This window comes from Marmota monax, unplaced genomic scaffold, assembly GCF_021218885.2.
Source record: "Marmota monax isolate L192 unplaced genomic scaffold, Marmota_monax_Labrador192_F-V1.1 WCK01_AAM20220418_F8-fsc00203, whole genome shotgun sequence".
Classification (NCBI taxonomy): Eukaryota; Metazoa; Chordata; class Mammalia; order Rodentia; family Sciuridae; genus Marmota; species Marmota monax.
This window is the reverse complement of record NW_026694787.1, coordinates 1,276,775-1,296,573: the sequence shown is the minus strand read 5'-3', so window position 1 is coordinate 1,296,573 and position 19,799 is coordinate 1,276,775. Positions and strand designations below refer to the sequence as shown.

The following is a 19,799-nucleotide window of genomic DNA, read 5'->3' as shown; positions in this document are numbered from 1 at the left end:
GGTGATCTTTCTGCCTCAGCCTCTTGAGCCACTGTGCCCTGTCTAGGATAGGCAGATGATGAATTTTATTATATAAAAAGACTATGGGCTCTTTTCAAGTATTTACGAAAAGTTATAAAAACTGACCATGTTCTAGGTCTTCAAGTAAATCTAAAATACTTAAAAGCATGACATTTTCTGATTGTTATAAAAAATTTGGTTAAAGAAACAAACTAAAGCACTCACTCAGAAATTAATATTCTTCTATATAACTACTGTGTCAAGAAGTAAATAATAACAGCTATCATTTATTCACTTCCTATTTTGTCCAAACTACAGAGCTAGCTGTATTATGCATATTCTTTCATTTAATTCCAATTAATCATTAATAAACAATTAGGTATACTGTTATATAAAGAAAAAGGTTATTAATTTGTCCAAGATCACAGAACTTTTAGGTTTGCATATAATTGAACCTAAGTCTGAATAGAAAAGCTACTATTATCTGTACTTAGAAATGTATTACTGCTTCAATTCATGTACAAACATCTAACTATGCTCATTTATCTCTATTCATACAGAGAAATTTTGTAAAAAAAAGTAGAGAAAACTGGAGTTCTTTAACAAGCATATTTTAAAGTGTCCATTATTTAAATACACTAGTCTAAGAAGGTTATGGTTCAATCAGAAATATTAATAATAATATTAATAATACATAGTAAAAATGATTCCATTAAATATATCCATTCTCAGTAGGGTAATGAAGAAAACAAAATTAGATCAATTAAAATAAGGAATATAAGGTAAATACTAGATTTACTTCTAGAAACCAGTATGACCTTGGAAAAGTCACTTTTTGATGGTACTTATCTACAGTCCATAAGAGTTGTATGAAACCTTGACCTACATGGATTTCAAAAGTTGGCCACCAAGTGTGGGCAAGGCTCTGAGATGTGGTTTCTTCATCCATAAAATATGTGGCTGAGAACTCTTCCAGCTTGAAAATATTATGCTCCTTTGACTTAAAGGATTAAAATTTTAGATTATTTAAGATTTTGTGGGGTTTTACACCTAAAGAAATCACTGATTTTATATTTAAGGAATTTTTATATTTCTGCTTCCCTTTTGTTTGCATTCAAAATAGTTTTCTATATTCCCATCAGTGGTATGTTCATTCCCTAGTGTAAACAAAGATGTCACTTAATGTTGTCACCTAAAAGAAAAATGCTAAATATAAAATACTCTTTTTCTGTGCAGATTAAGGAATCTAACAATTTTGTAATTCCATTTCCACCATCCAACTTTATTTTAGTAAAGCATCAACTTTAAAAAAAAAACTCTTGCCTCTCTAATACCTTCAGACACTACCTCTTTAGTACAAAATGATAGTATTTCCCAAACCCGCCTGATGATCAGAATTACTTCAGATTCCTATTAAATTGCACAGGGATGGGGGACATAGTTCAGTGGTAGAGGTCTTGCTTAGCCTGCATTCAAGGTCCCCAGCACTGTGGCCTTTCCCCAGATGGAAACTGAATCAGAATTTCCAGAAGCCCCATGGCTTAGTAGCTTATTTTTCAAACAGGTACCTTAGATGACTCTTACGATTTGACAAATCTGGGAAATCAGTGTAGTGAAATGATTATGGGCTTTGGAAGCTGACAAACAAGTTTCCAAACCTGGTCTTTTTATCCTTTCATAGGTGTGACTTTGGGCAAGTGATTTGATGTGATTCAGTTTTCTTATCTGTAAGAATCAGATACTTGTTTTGCCAAACGCTGTGGTCAATTCAGTATGTTTAGCCATACTGGGTGTTCAGAATGTATCAGCTTTTCTTTCTTTCTGCTCATCTTGCCAGGGGAAATGACAAATCCTTATATTTGAGGGTATTTTGAGGAACCCCTTGCTCTAACTGGCCCACTTACATTTCTTAGGAACAAACCTAACGATTTCTTTAGGCCAATTTCCAGAGGATCAATGAAGCCTTTCTATCCAAATCAGATGAACCATCATGCTGGCTTCAAAGTCCATGTTCTTATTTTGCTATGACTATGGCAAAACCACCATGACCTCTTTTTTCATCTATAAAACAAGTGATGCTTAAATGTCTACTACATTGAATCCAATATGCACTGTTGATGATACAACTGTTAACTGTTAATAATCACTTAAAATAATTCAACTTATACAAAGCTTTACAAACATCCTTATATACAAAAAGACAGCATTTAATAGCTTACAAGTAAGTGAAATGAGACAGTGGGACTTGCTCAAATACACAATAAATCAGACTCTACTTAACAGTATTTGTGTGGTATGATCTATATTTCAATATAAAGAGTTTTAAATTCTGAGGTGAATTTACTAAGAAATAATCCAATTAACTATATAAAATCACTCTAGGTATAAATACAATCTTGGCTTATAAAGCTAACAAGACTTCTTTCTGAAAAGATAACCACAAATTATAGTTGTATAGTTATTAAGAATAAACACTAAGAGCATTTTAATAAAAATTGTTAATTTTAACTGTTAACATAAATTCTAAAATAACTGAGAGCTACTTAAAGAAATCTAAAAAACTCTTAAAAAATCAGAACATTCATTCAAGATACAAGGAAAAGTTATGCTCAATTCTTTAAAAAAATACCCTCAACTCCTATGAAACTAAATTACATTAAAGAACCATAGCTGTCTCCCAATTTTTTCAAATTATTCTTTAATGTAATTTAATAATTTTCTTCATTTAGGTCCTATTCTCTCCTCGATATGGTTATTTCCAGACATTAAATATTTTTATTGTTATTTTGAATGAGACAGTTTTCACCAATATAATTTCTAACCAGCTATAACTGGTAAACAGGAAAGCTACTTATTGATTTCTGAATTCATTTTGTGTAATATCACATTATCATTAGTTTTAACAAACCTTTATAAATTTCCTCAGATTATCTAAGTAGATGATTATATCATCTATGAATACTTATCTTTTATATTCCTTTTGAATTCTCTTATTTTCTTGCCTAATTGCATTAGCAAGGTCTTTGAGAATATAAAAATAGAAGTGAAAATAGCATGCATACTTTTTAAAATTTTTTTTTGTTTTTATTATTTCATTATAGTTTTACATAATTATGGGGTTTATTTTGACATATTCATAAATGGATATAACATAATTTGCTCCATTTCAATCCCCAGTACTATCCCCTTTCCTCCCCTCCTCTCTGATTCCCTTCCTCTACTATACTGGTCTTCTATTATTTTTTTTTTAAATCAGTGCATTAGAGTTATACACAAAAGTGGAATTCACTGATATATTCATACATACATTTAACAATTTGGTCAATTTCATGTAGCATATATACACAATGGGGTTTTACTCAGCCGTAAAGAAGAATGAAATTATGGCATTTGCTAGTAAATGGATGAAACTAGAGAACATCATGCTACATAAAATAATCCAGACTCAAAGTCAAAGGTTGAATGTTTTCTCTCATCTATAAATGCTAGAGAAATAAGGAATTTGAAATGGCTGGTGCGGGGGGGGGGGATCTCATGAAAATAGAAGGGAGAACAATGAAGCTGGGAAAGGGAATTGAGCAGGAGGGATGGGAAAGGGGAAGAATTGTGGAATAAAACTGACCAAATTATGCAGGCATAATTTTAATAAAACTATAATATGTGCCCATCAAGCATGATGCTAGCTAGTTATTAGTTTGAGTTGTTTTAATATGAAGGATATAGCCTTTTATTCTCATTAGTACAATGATTGGAAATAAGGTTTTCAGTAAAAATACATTTCCAAATAAACAATAAGAAACAAAGAATTAGATAAATGATCATAGGGTCACAGGAAATTGCAAAACAAATAGACTCCATATACCCTTAATCCATTTTTACTCCATGGTAACATTTTACATAATTTCCTGTCAAAACCAAGAAACTGACACTGGTACAGTGCACAGATCTTATATTCAGATTTCACTGGTTTTACAGGTACTTATATGTGTGTCCTATGCCATTTTATCATATTTGGAGGTCATTGTATCCACCACAATAGTAAAGATACTTAACAGTATATCACCCAGGATACCCATGTTGCCTCTTTTTGATCCTTTCTTCTTCCTAATCCCTGACAACTATTCATCTATTCTTCACTTCTATAATTCTATCATATCAAGAATGTTATATAAATTATATCATACAGCATGCAACTTCTTTTCACTCAGCATAATTCCACTGAGATTCATCTAAATTGTGTATTAACACTCCTATTCCTTTTCAGTTGCTAAGTATTATTCCGTGGTATGGATGTGCCACAGCTTGTTTAATCACTTACTATTGAATTATCTTCAGTTTCTAATTTTTTAATATTACAAATAACGATGTCTGCATTTGAGTACAAACTTCTATGTGAAGTAAGTTTTCATTTCTCTGGAAATAGCCTAGGAATGCAACTGATCATATAGTCAATATACATTTGGTTTATTAAGAAATAGCCAAACTGTTTTCCATAGGGGCTTCATCATTTACATACCCACAGCAATGTATGAGAGATCCAGTCTGCCTGCATCTTCACCAATATTTATCACCATTTTAAAATTTGGCTATTCTAATAGATATGTAATGATAGGGAAGTGAAAATTAAAATCACAACAAACTAACAGTTAACCATGTTGAACATCTTTTCAGAGTCTTATTTGCTATCCATATAGTCTCTTTGGTGAAGTGTCTTTTCATTTATCCATTTTCTAACTGGATTGCTTCTCTTTGTTCCTGTTGAGTTTTGAGAGTTCTTTAAAAGTCTCGTCTCATATACATGTTTACAAATATACTCAAACTGTACCTTGTCTTTTTTTAAAAAAAATTATTAGTTATAAATGGACACAATACCTTTATTTATTTTGTATGTGGTGCTGAGACTCAAACGCAGTGCCTCACACATACTAGGCAAGCACTCTACCACTGAGCTATAACCCCAGGCCCCTTTTTATCTTCTTCAGAGAAAAAGTTATGGATTTTGATGAAGTTCAATTTAGTTTTTCTTTTATGGACTATGCTTTTGGTATCAGGTCTAAAAACTCTTCACTTAGCCCATGGGCCCAGAGATTTTCTCCTGTCTAAATTCTAAAAGATTTCTTCTTTTACATTTAAATCCACAATCCATTTTGAATTAATTTTCATATAACGAGTGAGGCTTGGATGGAGGCTCACTGATTTACCTACGGACATGCAGTTGCTACAAATACCACTGGTGAAAATGCTACCTAACCTTGTCTATCAAATTCTTTTACAACTTCGACAAAAATCAGTTGCCCATACTTGTGTGAGTCTATTTTTAGTTCTCTATTTTGTTCCTTGGATCTATGTGTTTTTATCCCTTTGTCAATATCACAGTATTTTGATTACTGAGGCTATATAGTAAATCTTAAATTTTATTTTTAGTTTTAGATGGACACAATATTTTATTTATTCATTTTTATGTGGTGCTGAGGATTGAACCCAGTGCCTCACATGTCCTGGGCAAGTGCTCTGCCACTGAGCTACAACCTCAGCCCTATATAGTAAATCTTAAAATTGTGTGAAGTGGCTCCTCCCACATTATATTTTATTTTAGTTTATTTAGTATTTTTTTAGTTATAGTTGGACACAATACCTTTATTTTATTTATTTATTTTTATGTAGTGCTGAGGATTGAACCCAATGCCTTGCACATGCTAGGTGAACACTCTACCACTGAGCCACACCTCCAGTCCCTTATTTTAGTTCCTTTAATTTTCCATTTCAATGTCAGAATAAGCTTGGGTTAAAACTATAGATGAACTTGGGAGAACTGACATCTTTACTTCAAATCTATAAGCATGATATTTATCTCCATTCATTTAGACACTCCTTCATTAGGATTTTTTACTTTTAGCATACAAGTCCTATACATGCCTTGTTAGATTTACACCTAAGTATTTTTTGAGCCATTATGTTACTGTTATTTCAGTTTCTACACATTTGTTACTAGTATATATAACTTATTCTTAAATGATACTGTCTTAGAAACTTGTTGAACTCATTTATTAGTTCTAGGGATTTTTGGTAGATTCTCTGTGATTTTCACTGGAAACTATCATGTACCTAAAAATAGGGAAAGTTTTATTTCTCCCTTTTAAATTTGTATCTTTCATTTCATTTTATTGCTCATTATGCTAGTAAAAATTTCCAGGATTATGTTGAATAGCAGTTGGGAGAGTAGACATCTTTGTCTTATTCCTGATCTTTAAAAAAAAACATTGCTTTTCACCTTTATGATGTTAACTTATGGATTTTCTTTTTGCCATTCTTTATCAAGTTAAGAAAGTTCCCAACTCTTCTTAGTTTGCTGTATTTTTATTATGTTTAATACTTATCCAAATGCACTTTCTGCATTAATATGATTTTTCTTCTTTAGCCTTTTAGTATGCTGACTTGAATGTTTATTGGGTACTGAAACAATCTTAAATCCTTGAAAAAAAAAAACCCACTTGGTTTATATGCCTTCTTATGGATTTGTCTTCCTATTTTGTTGAGGATTCTGTATTTTGTTCTTGAGGTATAGTTTCTGTACCATCTTCAGGTTATGATGTCAAAGGGTATAAGTTCAGGTACCCAATTTTAATTTTTAATTGATCTCTGTTCTTTTGCCTTAAATAAGAAACTATAGAATAGCAATAACAAGACTGAGGAGACTAGTGACTGCTTCGATCTTTGTTTTCTTTCTGTAACTTTCTAAAACTAATCTAACTCCATGCTGCATTCCTTTAAACTCTGCTCTAGCTGATAAGGTTATGATAAGGTATCTAAGGCATTTTCATAGAACCTAAGATTGTGTGAATCCAGTTGGAAAACCACAGTTCAAGGAACAGCTTTGTTTTTTTTTTAATCACATATTAAAAAATGAAGAGGGGCTGGGGCAGTAGCTCAGTGGCAGAGCACTTGCTTTGCAAGTGTGAGGCACTGGGTTCGATCCTCAGCACCACATAAAAATAAATAAAGATATTGTGTCCATCTACAACTAAAACAATTTTTAAAAAATGAAGAAAATATTTAAAGCATGTGTTGAAAGTAAGTTTTCTGAGAATACACACATAAATACGTAACTACAAGGAACTTCTACATCAGCATTCAAGCAAAACTCCATTTAAAATCCCCAAATCAGTTACAAAATAAGCCTAAGAATTATATATACAAATGGACAATAAAGCACATGAAATGATCCTTAACATCCTTAATCATTAGTGGGATTCAAATCAAAACAAAGTATAATTTTATACCACTATGATGGCTATAGCATAAAAAAGTAATACATGTTGAAGAGAATGTGGAAAAACTGGAACTTTCACACACTGGTGGAAGTGTAAAGTGGTGCAGGTGAATTGGAAAATGGTTTGGCGTTTCCCTCAATATGTAAAGCATAGACTGACCACAGCAATTTCATTTCTAGGTACATAGAAAATTCAAAACATTTACCCAAAAACCTGTACTCAAATGTTCACAGCAGCATATTTCATAATAGTCAAAAAGTAGAAACAATTCAAATTCCATCAACTGATGGATAAACAAATGTTTATACCCACAAAATGGAACATTATTAGCTATTAAAAAAATGAAGCATTGATAGAATACTATAACATGGATGAACCCTGAAAATATTATGGTAAGTAAAAGACACCAGACACAAAGGGCACACATTGTAGGATTCCACTGATATGAAATGTCCAGAAGAGGCAAATTTATAGAAACAGAAGATTAGTGGCTGCCAGGAGCTGAGGGAAGGGACGAATGGGGAATGATGGATAATGTGTATAGGATTTCTTCTTGGGGTAATGATAATGTTCTAGAATTTGATACTAGGGATGGTTGCATGATTATATGCATCTATCAAAAACCAATGAATTATATACAAGAGAGAATTTTATGGTATATAAATTAGACCTAATAGTTTAACAGTCTAAAGAAAAAAACCTAATAACTATATAATTTTTCTTTTAAATTTCCTCCCATTGAAGTAATGTCAAATAAGTTTTCCTGAAAAGAGGATGCAAATATAAACAGATAATGATTTAACAAGCTGCATAAAAACAGAGCACATTACTCAAGCATACACCTAGGGGCTTCTGCAAGAGCTATTAGGAAATGTCTCAGAAGCCTCTTTCCCAAATACTGCATTTTTGCTTTAAATATAAGACATTTTTGGGCTGGGGTTGTGGCTCAGCGGTAGAGTGCTCACTGCTCATCTTGCATGTGCGAGACCCTGGGTTCGATCCTTAGCACCACATAAAAATAAATAAGTGAAATAAAGGTATTGTGTCCAACTACAACTAAAAGATAAATATTAAAAAAACCAAATATAAGACATTTCATTTCTAATACAGCTGTTCATAAATCTCAAAGCATCTCTCAAATGTCAAATGTTTTCTCTCTGGCCAGCTTACAAAGCCCTATTTAATTCATTCTGCATTTGAAGAGTAATATTGATTTTATTAACTTTTCTAACTCTATTAACTACTTAAACATTGGCTCTTTTATGAACAGCATTCCTACTTCATGCCAGAACTACATGTTCACTATTGGCACCGTTGGGAAAAGGAGGGCTTCATGCTACATATGTATGAGAAAGCACCTATCTTTCTAGGTGATTACCCTCTACATTCCCACAAAAATAGCAACTCATGCAAACCAACTGGCTTCTTTCTCCTCTGTAGACTATCTAGGTATCTAAGATGTTCTCAACTCAAGCACGCACTCTAGTGGAAAAATCAATGGAATTTGCAATCTGTTGAGACTTGGGTTTGAATCTTTGCTCCACCACTTACTAGCTGTGCAACCCTGAGCCTGTTACTTAACCTTTATAGGCTTCAGAGTTTCCTCTTTAATCCATCTCATTCAAGTTGATGTAAATTAAGTGTCTAATCAAAGGGGGCATTCAGTAAATGTTTCTTCCCATCTTCACTTGGGAAAGAAAGAGCCATGATCTTGATCCATGCCCCATTACTTGTCTGTAGGTAGGACTGATTTGATTTTGTAAACCGAGGATTGACTGTATTTAAGCCAAGGCAAGAACGTATATTAGTTTTTTTTTTTTTTTTTTAGTACTCTGACACAGAAAATAAGGATTCAAAATTAGCATGATAGTAGAGAAAAAAATTGAACTTTGATGCATTATGCCTCTTTCAGAATTTATATAAATGATGAATTTAAAAGTTATAGATATGTTGTAGACAGCAAAATAAACTGTAACGAAATGAAATGTACTGCATCATACCCTAGCTGACTTTGTCAACACATTACCCAGGGCAGGCCTTCCTGAACAAATCTCAATTTTCTTATATAAATAGGGTAGATTTAAATTGTTCTCAGCTCTAAATTTCTATGCTAAAAAAACCTAAAACAGTTTCATGTTCCAAGATGCAAAAGTCCACTTTTCCAGTTTTAATTAGCACAGTGGAGTGAACAGAATGCAATATTTAAAGAAATATACCAAGAAGTAATTTTTTTTAATCCAACAGCATAGAAGATAATTCTGTATTTTCACCCTGAGATGTTATTTTTGTTCTATATCTCTGTCCACAAGTTCAGCCCACAAGAGGAAGTTTGTAATTTATTTTTGTGGTACTGGGGATTGAACCTAGGTATGCTGTACCACTGAGCTACATCCCCAGCCCTTTTCAATTTTTGAGACAGGATCTCACTAAGTTATCCATGCTAACCTCAAACTTGAAATCCTCCGATCTCACCCTCCTGAGTAGCTGGGATTATAGGTATATGCCATCACATCCTGCCTGCAATATTATTTTGATAGTTAAATTTCCCCAATGTTTTCATTTTATCACTCAAGTGAGAAACGTCACTATAAAAACTAGTAAAGTTGTAGAACAAGCAGAATGGTGATTTGTAAGTTATATAACCTAAGAGGGGTTATCAAAGTTTTCAGGGTAGAACAGGGATAAGACCACCTAACTAACACAATTTGGAAAAGCATTTAAAATATACTTTTCTTTAGAAAACAGTTTAACCTATTGACTTCAAAAAACAGACAACAGAATGTAGAATTGAAAAAAAACACTGGTGTAGGGAAAAAGGGTATAATTTGTACAATCTATAATTTAGGACTGCACTGATCAATATGGTAGTCAATAGTCACTGGTTACTGTTACATTTAAATTAATTAAAATTAAAAATTCAGGGCTGGGGATATAGCTCAGTGGTAAAGTACTTGCTTAGCATGCATAAGGCCCTGTGTTGGATCCTTAGCACCATGAATGAATAAATGAGTGAATGAAAAAAAGAAAGAGGAAGAAGAAAGGGAGAAAAATTTATTTCCTCAGTCACATTGGCCATATTTCAAGTGGCTACTGTATGTACTGAACAATGCTGATCTAGAAATTTTGTAAAGTAAATCTTTTATTATTTAGTATTGTTTTCAGGTAGAAACTTCTGCTCCTAAATGGGAAATAACATTTCAGAAGCTGAGGATTTTACAATAGGTTTTATAAGATTTCTAGAAGAGACTTCTCCTAAACCACTGCCCTTGAGATGCAATTCAATTTATTAATGTCAAAACGATCTTTTGCTTCAGTCTATCATTTGACATCTGTTTCTAACATATCAAATGACTGAACCAAGTTTCCTACAAGCTTTGTGAACCAAAAGTTCAGAGCTAAACTCACAGGTCTGATTCAAAGATGAGATCATAAACATATATAAGATTATAAAAATCAATTTATTCCATGGATATATTCCTAAGACTTTTTTGGGCAGTACTGGGAATCAAACACAGGGCCTTACACATGCTAGGCAAGTGCTCTACCACTGAGCTACATCCCCAGAGATGTTCTAATTAAGATGGGGAAATTTCATTTAACTTACTATGGCATTAATTATATTTATACTACAGGAGAGAAGAATGACAAGAATCTAAAAGTGCTTTTGGATTTATCCCTCACATAAGTGTAGGATACCTAATATTTAGGAAACTGGCACTACTTCATGAGAGCAACAACGAAAAGACTCACAATGTGTTGTCTCCAAATGGGGCAGCAGGCTAGCTTTCCATCTTATAGCTGCCTGTTCTTTACTTCATTTGCAGTCTGCTTTCTGGTTGACATCTTCAAGAAAGGTAAATATGCAGAGCAGGTAATGGCAGCAATTGAACATTCTGTCATGGTTTGTCAAGAACATAAAATAACCATTTGTTATTAGGTATGACCAAATAATAAATCTTGATCCCAGAGGTGTGTGTTCATGATGGGCAGACACTAGCAAAAGGGTGAGGATGCTATTTTACATTGTTTGGTAAACTGTAACTTCTTAAAAAAGATGAAGTAAAAACATTCCCATGTTAAAAATGGCTGCATCAAATACTTTAAACCCTCGCTATATATTCTCTAGTAACTGCAAGTTAGAATTAATTAATTAATTTAAAAAGGAGAATGGGGGGAGAGTAAGCAAAAGGACAGTAAAATAAAGTGGCATATGATTAAAGATTATTTTTTTCAAATTGAATATTATCAAACTGAGTACTGAGCCAGTCAATGTAGAGATCATATAGGAGGGACAACCAGCTTGATATTAAAATAGATTATGATCAATAGCTGTCAGAAAATTGAATAAAAGTTAAAATTGTTTTTAACTTTTTTTGTTTAATTTTTTTTATTATTAGTTGTTCAAAACATTACAAAGCTTTGACATATCGTATTTCATACATTTCATTCATGAGGATTATGAACTCCCATTTTTATATGTTTAAATTTTTAGTTCACTATTAAGCAAGAAAACTATCATATGATTTAGGAAGATTTTAATTCAAAATGAAATGAAAACTCTTGATGGTTAGAGAAAAAGCTTTGATATAGTCAATTAAACCTAACAGCCCATTTCTAGGCAATACCAGATGAGTTTACTGTAGTTATCAGACTTTTCAAAGTCATATTTTCAAAGCACTTGTGTCCTTTAATTTTTATTTTTAGGAAGTTGTAGATGGACAGCATGCCTTTATTTTATTTGTTTATTTTTATGTGGTGCTGAGAATCAAACCCAATGCCTCACACATGCTAGGCAAGTGCTCTGCCACCAAGCTACAGCCACAGCCCAACTTGTGTCCCTTTAGACTTCAATAGGTAGTTTATGAAAAGGGGTGCCAACATCAAATCTCAAATGCTGTGGGCTATATATTTGTTTTGCAGATTCATTGTGAACATTATCTTAGAAGTTCTAAGAAGTTATACAGTTAATATACTGGTTAAATCTTGTTTAACTCCATATTTCCCAAACTTATTTGATTATTTCACACTCTCTTGGCTTTTTGGAAGGGGGATGGTTGTTGGGGCATAGCTATATCTTTTTTAAAAAAAATATTTTTTAGTTGTAGTTGGACACAACACTTTTATTTCACTTGTTTATTTTAGTATGTGGTGCTGGGGATCGAACCCAGGGTCTCGCACGTGCAAGGCAAGCGCCCTACCGCTGAGCCACAACTCCAGCCCCAGAGATATATCTTTTAACATCACATCTCTAGATACTTCTGTTTAAAAATTACTGTGTAGTATTTTACTGTTTCTTAAGTACCAACACCATATAACAGACAAAATCCAAAGGATTACATTTCTAGACAGGGAAACCCAGTATTTATAGCATATCTAAATAACTAAATTTATTTGTAGTAATGGGGAAAGAGATGTGCTATATTATTTTCCTAAAATGAAATTAACAGAATTGACTGACCCTAAAACTTAAAAAAGGTATGCATACTTAGTTTTGGTATGTTTTAGAAAGAAAATTAAAATTCTATGTATTGATGCTATATATTGACTTTAACCATTTATTCTGGGACTCATCTTCAAGAGGTTGACACAGGACATTCCATGTTTCTTCATATACAATATTATCTTATGTAGTGTGAAGGAAAAAAAAAACATTAAATCATGACATGTCACAGACTGTGAGACACCTTCAATTTTGAGCAATGTTAAAACCTAGACCATACTTTCTTCCTTCTTCCTTACATATTCTTCACCATGTTCTTGATCTCTTTTTTCCCTTTAAAGACAATATTGAGGCTGGGTGCGATGGCGCATGCCAACAGCTCAGGAGGCTGAGATAGGAGGATCGCAAGTTCAAAGCCAGTTTCATCAATGGGGAGGCACTAAGCACCTCACTGAAATCGTGTCTCTAAATAAAATACAAAATAGGGTTGGGGATGTGGCTCAGTGGTTGAGTGCCCCTGAGATCAATCCCCAGTATTTAAAAAAAAAAAGACAATATTGAGGAAAGACCAAGAAGGACAAGACTTAATCCTTACAGCTATATTCAAGTATTATGATGTTCCATGCTCTGGGACATGTATCTGCCAGGGTGTAAATGATGTCTTTTTATTTTTTGTGTCCTTTTTTTTATGATGACTGTTTACACAGATCAACCAATAAAATCATTTTTATTGTTCTGCTTGATTCTGAAAAAAAATCTGAGGAAAACAAAGAACTTTCTCAGATAGAATGAATCATCCCTCTTAAAGAACTATGTATTATTTATTAAACACTTAAACCATGTATTGAACAAGTGTTTTATATATACCATTTCATTTGTTTTTCACAACTGTGAGGTACATATTATTTCATCCCTATTTTACAGATCGAAGTACAGAGATATTAATTAACTTGTGTAAGATTACAAAAGTTATTACGTATCAAGAGCCAGGACTCAAACACAAGTTTTATGCTTGGAAGTTTATATTCTTTAAAATTTTGACATTAATCCAAATCAAGAGCCAGGACTCAAACACAAGTTTTTATGCTTGGAAGTTTATATTCTTTAAAATTTTGACATTAATCCAAATTATCCCACTAAACTCCTTCTAAATTTTAAGGGGATAAGCAAAGTTGAAATACTTAATTACAAGTAACTAATGTATTATCTTAAAATAGGCCAAATGTAGTAAATTATCATTATGTCCTATATAAATATATTTTCTCTCTCTTGAACTTGTTTTATAACATATATATTTATGTTTGTTCTGTTAAATCCTGACAGTTTACTTAACAAATTATGTTTTGTTTTTTTCTTTGCTTTTATATCTTTTGGTTAAGTTGATAAATCAGAACATCTGAGATTTGATATTTGTTCCAGATTAGTGATACAGGTTCCTGTATTAACTTTAAAAGAACACACTGAATGGTGAGTGGGAAGGAAATAACATCTAATGCTAGGCATTATCCACCAAAATACTGAGCACTATTACACTTATGCATTACTAGACTAGGGAGACCAACAACATGTCATTGTCCTTCATTATAATATGAACTATTAGATCTAAAACATTCAGTCTGCACTGGGTGAATTGTGCCACTCTGACCTCACCCATCATTTACGCCCTGGCAGATACATGTCCCAGAGCATGGAAATGTAGAGCAAATCTTGTTAATTATCACAATGGTATGAAATTTTTAGTGGATGATCATCTTAAAAAACCCCTCAGAGTAATTATTCTGTAATTCAGACATCTGGATAAAGGATCTGCTATGTTTTTGATCATTTTATAATTTACCAAATGTTAAGTCCTTGGTCAGGAGTGCATACCTCAATTATGCCACTCTTCTTATATAAAAATAGGATATACTTATTGTGATTTCCAGAAATATACTACAGAAAAGGCAAAATCTGTCTATACTTGTTTCTTTAGCTAGATAAAAAAAAATAATTCTTTATCTTAAAATTTAAATGCACCCAAGAAGTTTCACATTTTGGATCTACCCCATTCATACAAATCAAGCTGCCAAAATGAGCAAACTTTCCTAGATTAAAAAAAAATGGCATCCTATATTATAATCACTGTAAACAATGAAGTGTTCAGCAATATGTCACAGTTACTTGACAGTTGACATGTAACAATACCTGTTCTCTCCTCAGATCTTCACTTGGGGGAAAGAAAAAAATCTAAAAAGTAGTAACAATGAAATAGGGAAAAGAAAAGAAGCTTAATAAAACATCTTTTCCCCCCAAAATCAATGGTCATACTTTAATAGGACATTGTCCCTACATATGAAATATAAGAAACCTATATAATTTCGATATAGAAATACTATAGGATCTCTATAGTATGCTGTATATTATAATACAGAATACTATATCATCTCTTGAGGTTTAGAATGACTGCACATTCACTAAGATGATCTCCAATACAAGGATCTTATTTTTTGTGAGCAAATATTTTTTAAATTTTTTTAGTTGTAGATGGACACAATATCTTTGTTTATTTATTTTTATGTGGTACTGAGGATCAAACCTAGGGCCCCCGTCTACAAGATAAGCGCTCTACCACTGAGCTACAGCCCCAGCCCATGATCAAATATTTTTATAGTTAAAATTCTTCAATGCTTTTTAGGTGCTTATTTAAAGACATTAAAGTGGTTATTTTTATGCAACACATTGTATACAACACATTGTATTGTGACTATTTTTATACAAGAAACTTCTGTAGAACAAAAATAATCTCCTTAATTTAGCTATTTTGAAAGCTGTTTAGATTTACTATCATTTATACCTATGCCACTGCAGCTGAGGAAAAAAATATCGAAGTTCGGGACAACACTTACTAGTTTGTAAGCCTAACAGCAGTGACAAGGGTTTTGTAGAAAAGAAGAGCCAGCACTCCTTGATATTCATTTCCTAAACAGTCAAACACCCCAAAATGTACTAGCATCTTTAAATAACTCATTAAAGCACTCTGAATTCACCTAGACCATTTAGGAAGTGATTTTGATTTCTATCTTGCATCAACCCTTACTTTGCTTACACAGTACTTCCTTTATTATCCTAAATTTGCTTCTTTAAACATTCGGCCTAGTTCTAGCCTATCATGTTCTGACCCATGTTTGAGTTCAACCACAAGGGTTTTTTTGTTTTGAACACCATGAGACTCTCCTGTGAGGTCTTAAAGCAGGAAGGCTGCTGTAAAGGAATACAGAAACTGCCTATGTTTTTATTTTTAGTGAGGCACTCAGGTATTTTAAATTGTTCATATTTCAATGTAAGAGTAAAATAAGAAAATAAAAATAAAGTAAAAATCTGACCTTCATGATTCCCTTGGCAGACATTTACTAATTCCACAATATGTCCATGTCACGTATTATGTTAAATGCTGAGGATGTGGAGATAGAAAAGTGTCTCTGCTTTCAAGAGTTCACAGAATACTACAGATAAGACCATAATATAAAATTTTATATAAACCAACCCTGAAATCTTTTAGCCTGGAGAGAAAAATTTTGATGTACCTGCTCAAGTAACTATTTTTAAAACTCTCAATGTTACTCTGATAAAATTTTTTCTCTTATGTGAACATACTACAGAGGAGATAGCATAAAATAACATTAGACCTCAGAGTGAAAACTCTTATCTCTTCCCTCACTGGCTTCAATATTTCCAAATTGTATCAGAACTGACTTGAAACAGCTTAACAACCAAAGGAAACAAAATATCTAAAGGCAATATGTTCCAGTTTAGTTTTAATAATTCTAGGTAATGCACTCTGTTTGACATACCTTATGCCAGAATAGCAATTAAAAACAGATCTTTGCAAACTGCAAATTGTGGAATCCTATTTGCCAGGTTTTGAAAAACATGACAGTAACTGAAATAACAAGGCTTTACCAAATGAGATCTCTTACAATAATCTGTTTCTGAAAAATACATGACCTCTAATTACTGGCATATTTATATCCTGAATTTTTCCACAAAGGATTTGAAGCAGCTACCCTAACATAAAACAAAGCATATGAAATGTATCCACCTGGCTTTGAATTATGGCTCTGCCATTTACTATGTATAATCTTTGTGCCCTTAACTTCTGAGATTCGGTTTCCTAATCTGTAACAATGAGAACCATAATCCCCCTGCTGGGTCATAGCAAGGATAAAATGAAACAACACATTACCGGGTATATAGTAGATGCTAAAGAATATTAGTTTTACACCTTCCTTACCTAAATGCATGCTATATTGAAAAAGGATAAGGCAGAATTTTAAATGATTTCCCCCTACATATCAATACATGCCAAACATAAACATGTGTTGCAGTTGTTAATGTCTACATCTAAAAATTCAGGCTCAAAGTTAATTCAATTTCTTTCACAAGTTCAGCACTTTGAGAACATTTTATTAACCTTTTGTTTTTAATGTAAAAAAATTCTAAAAAAAATGAAAATTGGACCTTGGCACACAGTTTTTCACACTGGCCATTTGAAGGATAAACATTCTAAATTTGATTTTCTTACAAAAGAATTATAGTATTAAACTGGATAGCGATTTTAAATGAAATTCTCGTAATTCTGGCAATCTTAAAAACATGAATTCCTTTTTCTTACTTTTCTTTTTAAGGCAACATATCAATGTCTTTCCTATCCAAGCGTAACATTTAGATTTTAAAAGCATGATCCAAGTCGCAAAATATTAAGCACAAATCGTAAGCACTATTGCAACTCTGCATTAAGATGAACAAGTAAACATTTTTTACAGTAGTGGAGGTAGCCAGGGAAAACGTTGAAAAGCGATTTGAACTGATCTCCCTCCCCCTCTATCATACCGGAGAAAGCAAGTGTCCCGCATCTCAGATCAAACTGAGCCTCGGTTTTACTGACGTAACCAGTAACCCTATCCACCTCTCACACTGCGGAGGCCGGCAGGGCAGCGGCTGCCGCCAAGTACACCACTCATCGGAGCCTGCCCCATTCCACCCCCGCGTTTCAGTCATGCTTTCCAGAAATGGGGTCACTCACTCAGTAACTATTACACACACGCAGCCTATCATCCTCTAATCCCCCAAAGTCCGCTGCGAGGAAAGAAGACAGCAAAAAGTCAAGAAGGAAGAATCACAGACGCGCCACCATCAGGAATTGATTTTCCACTTCGGAGCGGAGCGCTGATACCATGGAATGAGTCTTGTCTGGATTATTTTCGCAGACCCCGAGTTGGTTCTGGGATGAGAGAGGCTGCAAAAAGCTCAGGGCTGTGATGTGTCCGGGGAAATTCTGTTTTGCCCGGTGGGGATATAGTTTGGGTTTTCTGGCACTCGGGGGGGTGTCTCAGGGACAGTCACCAGATTCTGGACCATGAAACTATGAAGCCCTTTACGGCGGGCGCTGATCTTGAATATTACCCGCTCACCTCCACGGACAGGAAGCTCAAGTTTAAACTCGCAGGGATGGGGTTCTCGAGCTCAGTGACCTCAGAAACCTGGGGGTTGGGGGTGGAGGACTTCAAGCTTCCACTTTCTCCTTTGCAGCAGCAGGAATCGCTGCTACAGATGGGGAGGCAAAATACTCAGCAGTCCTGCACCCATTACCTGAAACCCCCATGAATCGCCACCCCTGCCTGGGCGCGCCCTTCTCCAGGCAGCGACTCTCTTCCCCTGGGCTGGACTGGAGTCCAGCTCCCCCGTGAACTCCCTCACCCCGCAAAGTCGCCAAGGTCCTTGGAAGCCTCAACCCTCCAGGGCCAAACTTCTCAACTCTCCGCCGGCCCCCGTTCCGCCTCCTGCTTTCCCCACGCAAAGTTGATTAAAATCAGCTTCTTGCAAAGCCCCAGCACCCACTCCAAACCCCACGCGCCACCACACTGGCAGCCCCCTGGGTGAGGGTGAGGAAAAGACAGACGGGCAAACACACCAACCTAACAACCCAAACCGGAATCCCGCACCCGGGGCAGACACGAGAGAGACAGAGAGAGAGAAGGGACGGAGTGGCCAGCTCCCGGGGAAGAGGTAGTCCGCGGGGGCGCGGGGAGGAGGCGCGCCGGCCCTAGCCGCCCAGCTGCACTCACCTCAGCGCTGTCGGACGGGCTCTCCACAGCCATCTTCTGCCACGGGTCCGCCAGCTGCGCCAGCGGCATCTTCCCCCCCTGCCCGCCGCCTTCACCGCCTCCTCCCTCCCCGCCCGCCCCGCGGCCGGCCCCGCTCCGTCGCCGCCCTAGCCCCACGGCAGCGGCGGCTAGCAGCAATAGCGGCGGCGGCCCCAGAGAGAGCTCGACGCCGACACTGACCGCCCGAATGCGAGCGCCTGGCCACAGACGCCCGCGCGCCAAGCAAGAGCCTCGCGCCACCGCTGGGCACCGGGTCTCGCCCCTTTCTTTCTCCTCCTTCCGCCGCCGGGACTACGGCTCCGCCCCCCGCTCCCGCCGGTTCCCGCGCCCGCTCCCAGCAGAACAGCGACCGCCGCGCGCTCCCCCACTTCCGCTCACAACATGGCGCCTAAGCGATACCTGTCTCTCAGAGCGAGGCTCAGCCGCCGCCGCCACCGCCGCGCGCACCCAGGGGCGGGGCTAGCTGAAGACTCTGCCCCGGGCCGCTGCGCTCCGCTCCTCCCTTTTCCCACCCCCACCCTCCTTTTCGCCCCAGCCTCAGCTTCTGGGCCTCGCCTACTTTCAGGAAGGGCGAGCCCAAGAGATCTGGGGGCGTCGGCAAGAGGCGGGGGAAAGAAATGGGAAAGACAGGAGGAACGAAAAACTGGGCGCCTTTAACTGCCACGGGTCCAAGCAGATCTGAGGCTTCTTGGGAATGAGAACAGTGGTCCCCGCCCAAATAGAGAGGAAGATAGGCAAGGCGCCGGGGGCGCAGTCCCGTGCCAATGATCCAGGAAGGAGGCGTGAAATGTCTTTTAGGCCTTTCTCCTCTGGGGGTGCGTGTAGGCGCGCCTAGTCTATGAGCACATCCCTTAATGGCCCAAGATCCTCCCTCTCCAGGGTCACATGCCGGGCATTCACCTGCCCCCCACCCCCGGACTCGGGGAGCTTCGTGCCTGGAATCCC

At 36.0% G+C, this 19,799-nt stretch overlaps 1 protein-coding gene across 6 annotated transcripts in view; it reads right to left on the bottom strand.

Moving 5' to 3' along the window:
- Rps6ka3 (ribosomal protein S6 kinase A3) overlaps positions 1-19,301 on the bottom strand; it is a 122,359-nt gene extending 103,058 nt beyond the window's left edge. Inside the window, exon 1 of one of the 6 annotated variants that reach the window (XM_046425828.2) lies at positions 19,254-19,301. Coding sequence is in view for 2 of the 6 variants with exons in the window: in XM_046425822.2 (XP_046281778.1) it covers positions 18,816-18,884 (69 nt within the window). In the remaining 4 variants the exon portion in view is untranslated. Of the gene's footprint in view, positions 1-18,815; positions 18,921-19,253 lie in introns of those variants that run through there. The other 5 variants (XM_046425822.2, XM_046425821.2, XM_046425825.2 and 2 more) reach the window with 5 other exon arrangements.
- Between the last annotated feature and the right edge of the window lie 498 nt (positions 19,302-19,799).